Source organism: Aegilops tauschii, chromosome 4, assembly GCF_002575655.3.
Source record: "Aegilops tauschii subsp. strangulata cultivar AL8/78 chromosome 4, Aet v6.0, whole genome shotgun sequence".
NCBI lineage: Eukaryota > Viridiplantae > Streptophyta > Magnoliopsida > Poales > Poaceae > Aegilops > Aegilops tauschii.
This window is the reverse complement of record NC_053038.3, coordinates 7,551,353-7,560,853: the sequence shown is the minus strand read 5'-3', so window position 1 is coordinate 7,560,853 and position 9,501 is coordinate 7,551,353. Positions and strand designations below refer to the sequence as shown.

The following is a 9,501-nucleotide window of genomic DNA, read 5'->3' as shown; positions in this document are numbered from 1 at the left end:
TCCGCCCACCACCATCGCTGCCCCCACCCTCCGCCGCCGCCGCCGCCGCCGCCGCCACCGCCTCGGAAACCCTAGGCCCGATGGCCACCTCCGCCGCCACCAGCTCGTTCCCATCCTACCTCTTCCCGCCCCCCGCCTCCCGCCGCAGCGGGGCCCGTCCGGCCCGGGCGGCGGCGGAGGGGGTCATGGACGTGGTGTCGGAGGCGGAGCTCAGGGAGAAGGGGTTCATGGGCATGCGGAAGACGAAGCTCGTGTGCACGGTGGGCCCGGCGTGCATGGACGCGCTGCCGGCGCTGGCGCGCGGCGGGATGGGCGTGGCGCGGGTCAACCTCTGCCACGGCGGCCGCGACTGGCACCGCGCCGCCATGCGCGAGGTGCGGAGGCTCAACGACGAGGAGGGCTTCTGCGTCTCCCTCATGGTCGACACCGAGGGCTCCCAGCTCCTCGTCGCCGACCACGGCGGCGCCGCATCCGTCAAGGCCGAGGTGTGTCTGCCGGGCATGTATTCTGTTTTCTGCGACTGCGTCGGTCAGATTCAGGCGCTACACATGGGTGTGCTCGGGTCGTGGTTTGTGCTGTGTTTGACTTTTGCGCTGCTGTGGAGTAGTCTGATCAGGGATCATGCAGTGACCAGAAGTAAAAAATTCTACTCGATCTAGGAGGAAGTCATATTAATCTCTAGTGTTGTCTGGGGAATTGGGACTCACTTTGCTAGACAACATCACTAAGCCACTGACAATATTCTGCGACAACATCACTAGATTCTCGATTTGATTAGACCGGAGTATCAATCAGTGTGCTACTCATACATTGAACAGCACACTGTTTTCATGCTGATTTAGATTGACTGGGTGTTTTACTATAAGTGGGAGTGTTTGCTTTTGAGCTCCTGACGAAAACAAGTGAATTGTACTAGATGACAGGCCAGTCTGAGAGTTTGACATCACCCGTGATCTGTATAATTATATGTTTTAGTCCTCCATGCCTTGTCTTTCATCGAAGATGGAAATCCTGATATCTTTTCTTCCTTTGATGGTACATTGCAGGATTGCTCTGAATGGTTATTTACCAGTAAAAAAACAGATAAAGCTCACCCAATTACAATGCACGTGAACTTTGATAAGTTTTCTGAAGGTCTGAAGATGAACATGAGTTGTTTGTTGGTTGTCCATAATATGACTTTTAAAAACAGCTTATTGCCTTATTCACAATGTAATTACTGCACTTTACAGGCATTCTAGTTGGTGATGAGCTTGTCATAGATGGTGGAATGGCGACATTTCAAGTTACAGAGAAGATCGGGAGTGATCTGCGCTGTAAGTGCACAGATCCTGGTTTGCTTCTTCCTCGAGCCAAGTTGTCATTCTGGAGGGACGGAAAATTAGTTGAAAGGAACTTTGGGCTTCCTACATTATCGACAAAGGTTAACTTATAATGCAACACTTATTATTCTTGTAGCTCTTGTATTTCATTTTTGATAGTTCCATTTTAATTTTCTCACTCATTAAGAACAAACCATATTTTGGTCATTATCAGTTTGATATCTAGCATGACAATTTTTTTGGCTAATATTCTTATATTACTTACTGAAACTAGTATCTTCTTGCTTGCTAACTGCCTATATTGTATTGTAGGATTGGGCTGACATTGAATTTGGCATAACTGAAGGAGTTGATTGTATTGCTCTTTCATTTGTAAAGGATGCTAATGACATTAAGTCCCTGAAAACGTACCTCTCCAGAAGATCATTAGAGTGAGCAGAACTGCAATTCTTGAAGGACCTAAACATAAGTTGGTGATACACATATTTGTTCCACAGAGGTTTCTGTAGTGTAAAAAGTTGCTTAGAATGTCTAGGATTGACCAAATTAGAACTTCGATCATAGAAATTACCAGCAGCGGGGTTCTGACTTCTGAGCCTCTGACTGCTGTTGTACAGCTTCCAATAAGTGCAGGATCCTTTTGTAGTTTAGAGCATGCTATTTGCTATATCTAACTTGGAAAATGTGAAATGGCGTAGCAATAGAAATTGATGCCATTGTTTGACAATAGAGCATATGAAGTCTATTATTTATCCAACTAAAATGGCACTTTAAGACTTCTGCGTGTGATACTGACTATACGTCAAAACTTAGCAACTGAGACAGTTCTATCCATTAAAAGATGGCATACATATTCTTTAGGACTTACGAGTTGTATTACTGTTCATTTTGTTGGGTCTCTGCTATTGTAATGCAATCTACTTGTATAACAGACACATTAAGATATTTGCAAAGATCGAGAGTCTGGAATCTCTGAAGAACCTGAAAGGCATCGTAGAGGCATCAGATGGAGTCATGGTTGCGCGTGGTGATCTTGGAGTTCAGGTTCCTCTAGAGCAAATCCCAGCCATCCAAGAGGCGATTGTTGAATTGTGTAGAAACCTGAACAAGCCTGTGATAGTTGCTTCTCAGCTTCTGGAATCTATGGTTGAATATCCAACACCAACTCGTGCAGAGGTAACCTGAACTAATTTTTATGAAATTTTACTTGTCAAGATCTAATTACTTTAGCCTTTTATTCTCGCATTCGCTTACGAACTATCGTTGCCTGTATTAAGGTGGCAGATGTTTCTGAAGCAGTGAGGCAATACGCAGACGCTATAATGCTGTCAGCTGAGTCTGCTATAGGTGCATTTCCTGAGAAAGCTCTATCCGTCCTACGTGCTGCTAGTGAGCGGATGGAATCATGGAGCCGTGAGGAGAACATGCAAAGACATCTTCCGCAATATCAGCTTGCAATAGCTCTGCCTGACCGGATTTCGGAGCAGATTTGCACCAGCGCTGTGGAAATGGGTATTCTGTTTTCCTGTGCAAACTCCATAATATCCAATCTCTTTCATTCCAGCAAAAATTCACCTGCTGTGTTATACTCCATGCAGCAAACAACCTTGCCGTGGACGCCATCTTCGTTTACACAAAGCATGGCCACATGGCGTCGCTCCTGTCACGCAACCGACCCAACCCTCCCATCTTCGCGTTCACCGATGACGCCAACACGAGAAAGAGCATGAACCTTTATTGGGGTGTGATCCCGCTCCAGCTCCCGCTGTCAAATAGCATGGATGACAACTTCAAGCAAACGATCAAGCTCCTGAAGTCCAAGGGCTCGGTGAAACCTGGGGACTCCGTCTTGGTCGTTGCCGACTCGGATCTGAACCAGCCTTGTGCTGCCACATCATCAGTGTACCAATCCATTCAGGTCCGATTGGTGGACTAGGCTAGGCATGATTGAACTCGGATAGCTGCTCCGAAACTCGGATAGCTGTTACTATACAAAGGTTACGGCAAATGTGCTGGAATGAAGAACAGTTTGTGTATTTGTGCATGCATTACGTGTTTTCGCTGTCCAGTGTGAGATATATGATCATGTTGATCTCCATGAAAACTGTTACTGCTTTACACTCGTGCTTTTGGCAATTGCTGATCCCTTGTGGATGCTTTATCTTTTTCTTTTTGAAGGTAGAAGTATTGTTTGATCTGCGTACTGTCAGATGAATTTCAGTACTAAATTACTGTGAGCAGATACTAATAATTATGAATTAAGAGCCTTGTTTTTTATATTCTAAGACCTGTCTGCGACTCGTAGCTCCTACATAAACAATTTGAACGACTAAGCTAGGATCTGCACTTCGTTTTTGTTGCTCGTTTCAAAATATAAGATGTTAAGCGCGCATTCAAACTTTCCCATCATCGACCACTACGTAACGAAGGACTACTTTGTCGGTGCAGATGTATTTGGGCACCAAAGGGCGAAAAAGGAAACAAAAAGTGTAAACTCAATTTAATGACACGAAGCTTTCATAGCTCAGTTGGTTAGAGCACCCGTTTAGTAAGCGGGAGGTCTTGAGTTCAACTCTCAATGAAAGCAAAGTGTTTTTTGCTCCTTTTCGATGAGCATAACAAATTTTCTCCCAAGTTAAGCTCTCAATGAAAGCAAATTGATGTGATTTTAATTTTTCACAAGTATTTTTTTGCTCCTTTTCGATGAATATAACAATTTTCTCCCCGGTTAAACTCTCGATGAAAGCAAATCGAAGTGATTTTGTATTTTCCACAAGCATAAAAATTCCAGACCCAACAAATTTTCTCCCAAGTTAAGCTCTCAATGAAAGCAAATTGATGCGATTTTAATTTTTCACAAGTATTTTTTTGCTCCTTTTCGATGAATATAACAATTTTCTCCCCGGTTAAACTCTCGATGAAAGCAAATCGAAGTGATTTTGTATTTTCCACAAGCATAAAAATTCCAGACCCAAAGTTTCTTGTATTTCCAAGTACGAAAGAAGATTATTTTCCACCAGCATAAAAAATTCAGCCCCCCCCCACCCTACATACTTCGTGTGTTTCCACGAGTAATGGCTTGTTTCCTTCCATATGGCATAACTCGAGTGATTTCCAAAGTGTTTTTTGCTCCTTTTCGATGAGCATAACAAATTTTCTCCCAAGTTAAGCTCTCAATGAAAGCAAATTGATGTGATTTTAATTTTTCACAAGTATTTTTTTGCTCCTTTTCGATGAATATAACAATTTTCTCCCCGGTTAAACTCTCGATGAAAGCAAATCGAAGTGATTTTGTATTTTCCACAAGCATAAAAATTCCAGACCCAAAGTTTCTTGTATTTCCAAGTACGAAAGAAGATTATTTTCCACCAGCATGAAAATTTCAGCCCCCCCCCACCCTACATACTTCGTGTGTTTCCACGAGTAATGGCTTGTTTCCTTCCATATGGCATAACTCGAGTGATTTCTCTTGCACTCATAACCCATAGACAAGCACAATTGATGTGATTTTAATTTTTCACAAGTATTTTTTTGCTCCTTTTCGATGAATATAACAATTTTCTCCCGGTTAAACTCTCGATGAAAGCAAATCGAAGTGATTTTGTATTTTCCACAAGCATAAAAATTCCAGACCCAAAGTTTCTTGTATTTCCAAGTACGAAAGAAGATTATTTTCCACCAGCATGAAAATTTCAGCCCCCCCCCCACCCTACATACTTCGTGTGTTTCCACGAGTAATGGCTTGTTTCCTTCCATATGGCATAACTCGAGTGATTTCTCTTGCACTCATAACCCATAGACAAGCACAATGCCCATTACTAGTTCCGCTCCGAATATTGTGACTTTTTCAAGAAATGAATATGTATTTTTTAAACCCAAATATACATCGGAAATGAATATGTGCCCTTAGATACGTCGGATCCTGATCGAACGCACGGAAATTACTCACTATAGCATGGCATTTTTTTCCTTAAAAAAAGCATGACAAATTTTTCTAACATTTTTTGCAGTACATGGTAATTTTCACTTTAGAACATGGCATATCTTACACAACAGCATGCCAATTTTATTGGTTTTCGCATAACAAATATGGACGTTCTCTGATAAACGCTAAAAACATAATAAAAACTACATTGAGGTTTCTGGATCACTGAGCAATCACTACTGCAGCTGGAACAAGCCACTGGCGCGCCACTGTCACTGTTCCCATACTAGAGTAGGCCGGACTTTGTCGATGACAGTCAGAAACTCTTCGTGCACGTGCCCCTAAGAACTGTGATGGAACAGAAGTCATTGTCGTTGAACCATTGAATCGATCTGAAGCACCTGACACTAGATCTCATTGTCCTGCACACATGGCAAGAAACTCTAACCTCACTGCCCTCCAGTGTAAGAAGGACATTTATGTTGATAGCGACACGTCTATGGTGACTTTTTCAAGTGCGGTGCAGGGAGGGGGTGGGGGTGGTGGTTATGATCTGGCTAGATTGATCACAAATTTTGCTAATACAAATTGTTTACAAGAAGCTTTCATAGCTCAGTTGGTTAGAGCACCCGTTTAGTAAGCGGGAGGTCTTGAGTTCAACTCTCAATGAAAGCAAACTTAATTGTTTTGCTCATTACCATGAGCATAACTTATTTTTTCCCAAATGGACTCCAACAAAAGAAAATCAGAGTGATTTTGTCGGTTTCTATGTGCATAAAATTACATTAGGTCTTTGGACCACGGGATGAACAGTACCACCACCCGAACAAACCGTCGACGCGCCGCTATCGCTGGTCCCGTACGGGAGCTGGCCTAAATTTGTCGATGACGGTCGGGAAGTCTTCGTGGATGTGCCCCTAAGAACTAGTGCCTGGAGCGGTAGGCATTGCAGTTGACCTTTGAGTTAATCTGACGAGTTGCCACACACACAAGACAAGGAACTGTAACCTCGCTGCCCCAAAGAGATGGCAGCTATGTATTCAACTTATCTCCCATATAAGAGGGACCTTCATTAAACTGACTTATTATTTCCATAGGAGATGACATTTATCTCGATAGCAACACGTCTATGGTGACTTCGGAGCAGGGTTTGGGGTGGAGGGTATGGTAGGATCTGCCTAAATTGATCACACATTTTGCTAATACAAGTTATTTTTAAGATGCTTTCATAGCTCAGTTGGTTAGAGCACCCGTTTAGTAAGCGGGAGGTCTTGAGTTCAACTCTCAATGAAAGCAATGTTAATTGTTTTGCTGGTTTCCACGAGCACAACTAATTTTTCCAATTGAACTCCCAATTAAAGCAAATGAAAGTGACTTTGCGTTTTCTATGAGCATTGCTTTCCCATTACTATTTCCCCCGGCCCACAAAATTATTTAATGCTCCGTGTGTTCCATTGAATCAGGTTATTACTAGTAGTACTTTTATTGTAGGATATTATGACATTTATGTTGATGCCGAGATGTCTATGGTAACTTCATCCAGGAGCAGAGCCAATCGGAGGCAAGGGGCGATTTGGGGTTTGGCTAGATTGATCACACGTTTTGCTAGTACAAAAGTAATTGTCTTTTCTTATCAGAGTACAAAAGTAATTGCTAATTGGGTCCGGCAACATTATCATTTCGGTTTGAGCATTTGCACATCAGATTGACGATCAATAAGATTTCACTACCTTTCTACCAAAATATAAAGGCAATGCTCGACCATCTTACGTACTCCCTCCGTCCGGAAATACTGGTCTTAGAAATGGTTGTATCTAGACTTATTTTAGTTATAGATACATCCATTTTCAACCATTTCTAGAACAAGTATTTCCAGACGGAGGGGGTATGTTATTTGAAGCTAAGAGTGTTAGCATGACCAGCCTCTGCAGTGTCCATTCCACGGTGAGTCCATCTTCAGCCTATGGCAGATCAAACGACGAAGCCAATAATCAACACCGGAGTTAATCTAGGATCAAGATGGATGGACACCGTTGGCCTCGATCGGAGATGCACAATGCGAATGAACTATTCTTTTGCTCACAGAAGATGTGTGCGGCCTTCAGTTGTAGTCGACCATTATGTGTCAATTCAAGCTAAAGCTGCTAGAAGAAGGAAAAAAAAAGAAGAAGAGCTAAAGCTGCTGGCAAGACCACGCTCTGCAGTGATGTCCATCACGGTGAATCCATCAGGCTTTCACTCAAAGCAAATGGACATCGTCCTCAACACGAGCAATGCTTCGGTACACCCCCTCATAAAACGTATAAAGGGTAGTATGGGCTCCCACATGGGCTCAGCCCATTTAAGTTGGGCTCAGCCCATTTAAGTTTTTTGGTTTTAATCATCAGTATGGGCTTTTCACAAATTGTACTCACTTTTGTACGTATACGCTGTAGGTTCGTATGATACCCAGCGAACAGACCTCCCACATGGGCTCAGCCCATTTAAGTTTTTTTGGTTTTAATCATCAAAAAATGGATGTCCTCGGCTGGACTCGAACTACAGCAGTCACGGACTATGTGTGGCCGCACAAACCATCTGGGCTAGCATATCTGATTTGCCTACCAACCTTGTTTTCTTCTTCTTGTTCGAGAGACATAACGCCAAGAAAAAAACACAGCACCTTCACTCTTTGGTTAATGTTTTTTTTTGCACGGTTTTCGTTAGGGTTTCTAGTTTTCCTGTTTTGTTCTAAAATACTAATATTTGTTTTTTAAAAATTGTACATAAATTTCAGAAAAAATGCTCATGCCTTTCAAACTTGCTCAGAATGTCAAAACACGAAAAGTTTTTTTATAAAAGAACAAAATTTTAAACATTAACATTTTTTGAAAATCGGTAACAATTTGGAATTCCAGAAAAATATGAAAAAAATTTGAATTCAGAAAAAATTAAATTTATGAGAAATAGAAACAATAAACAGAATAAACGAAAAGTCAGGGAAGACAAAGAAAAATGAACAAGAGAGAAGATAAAAAAGAAAACGAAAAATCACGGTTCACGACCTCCGAGAACGTCCCAAAACCGAAAAAAAATGGCTGGGAAGCCGAGGTTCCCAAAACCAAGAAAACCTTTTTGCAAATTTCCTTAGTGAGCTTTTTTGAAAATTTTCAAATCCATGAATATTGTGTAAAAAATTGATGAACTTTTACAAATCCGTGAGCTCTTGGACCGGGCCCACACGCGCCCGACGGGAGCAATGTCGTCGCCTAGTTAGGCCAAGGCCTAAGCGTTTTATTTTATTTTCTATTTTTTCATTTCATTTCTTATTTTGTTAATTCACTTTTCTCTTTTTTCAATACCAAAATGCATGTTTTAACTAACTTTTTAAACTAATGATTTTAAATTATTTTTTCTATATTTTTTTATTAAACGCTTTAAAAAAAACACTTACTGTTTTCTATTTTATCCCTTTGTATTTATTAGTTGGGGTCATTTCAAGGATGTCCAAAAAACACCATGTTCAATGAAGATTATTCGGTAAGGTCAGAACGGTTCGTCTGAGAGCACGTTATTTTTCAATATCTTTGAAATGGCCCCAATTTCCCCAGCAAAAAAGAAGAAGAAATGGACCTAATTTTTTTCATGGCCTTTTATGAGCAATTCCAGGCACCATGCCAAATTGATTTGGTTTTCGACAAATTCTGCATTTTCTGGAGTTTTCTTAGTAAAAGAAGACCGATAAAATGGTCGAACATGTCGCAACTTGCATATGGTGTCGGAAATTGTTAAACCTAGCATGGTTGCCTACCATGGGCATGCCCATCCGGGTGCACCCTCCATCGAACATGGTCTAGTTTTGATTTTTTTAAATGACCCCAACGTTTGCATGCAGGGGGGCATGCCCGTGATAAGGATCCATGCCAGGTTTGAACGATTTCCGACAAAATATGCAAGTTGTGACACGTCCTGTCATTTATCTGCGTTTTTTAACCGAGAGAACTCCAGAAAAGATCGGATTTGTCGAAAACTCAAACAACTTGGCATGGTGCGTTTAATTGGTCATATAAGATCATGGAAATATTTGGGGTGAGTTAATGGATGCCGCAAAAACATGCCCTCAAATGGACCCTTCTCGCTTACCCGAACACACTCTGTTGAACATGATATATTTTTGGACATGCATGAAATGACCCCAACCTTTTCCAGTAGGTGGGCATGCCCATGGTAGACATCCATGTCAGGTTTGAATGAATTTCCCACACCATATGCATG

At 41.8% G+C, this 9,501-nt stretch overlaps 1 protein-coding gene and 3 non-coding genes across 4 annotated transcripts; all 4 read left to right on the top strand.

The window, feature by feature from the left end:
- Positions 1 to 3,440, top strand: LOC109761051 (plastidial pyruvate kinase 1, chloroplastic). The gene is made up of 7 exons (XM_020319846.4): positions 1 to 485; positions 1,047 to 1,134; positions 1,233 to 1,423; positions 1,635 to 1,753; positions 2,255 to 2,498; positions 2,600 to 2,834; positions 2,921 to 3,440. Exons 1-7 carry the CDS (start codon positions 81 to 83, stop codon positions 3,256 to 3,258), a joined length of 1,620 nt encoding a protein of 539 aa, XP_020175435.1. The 5' UTR covers positions 1 to 80; the 3' UTR covers positions 3,259 to 3,440.
- Positions 3,441 to 3,835: 395 nt separating this feature from the next.
- TRNAT-AGU (transfer RNA threonine (anticodon AGU)) lies at positions 3,836 to 3,909 on the top strand. Its single transcript has one exon. It is a non-coding gene; the product is annotated as a tRNA-Thr (tRNA).
- A 1,939-nt stretch (positions 3,910 to 5,848) lies between these two features.
- On the top strand, positions 5,849 to 5,922 carry TRNAT-AGU (transfer RNA threonine (anticodon AGU)). Its single transcript has one exon. It is a non-coding gene; the product is annotated as a tRNA-Thr (tRNA).
- Positions 5,923 to 6,469: 547 nt separating this feature from the next.
- TRNAT-AGU (transfer RNA threonine (anticodon AGU)) lies at positions 6,470 to 6,543 on the top strand. The gene has a single exon. It is a non-coding gene; the product is annotated as a tRNA-Thr (tRNA).
- Positions 6,544 to 9,501: the final 2,958 nt, after the last annotated feature.

Excerpts from the sequence above, each read along its gene's own strand:
- LOC109761051 (XM_020319846.4), top strand. The coding sequence starts at position 81 with ATGGCCACCTCCGCCGCCACCAGCTCGTTCCCATCCTACCTCTTCCCG. Across the intron at positions 1,135-1,232 it reads CTTTGATAAGTTTTCTGAAG|GCATTCTAGTTGGTGATGAG; the intron begins GTCTGAAGATGA and ends TGCACTTTACAG. Across the intron at positions 2,499-2,599 it reads CAACACCAACTCGTGCAGAG|GTGGCAGATGTTTCTGAAGC; the intron begins GTAACCTGAACT and ends GCCTGTATTAAG.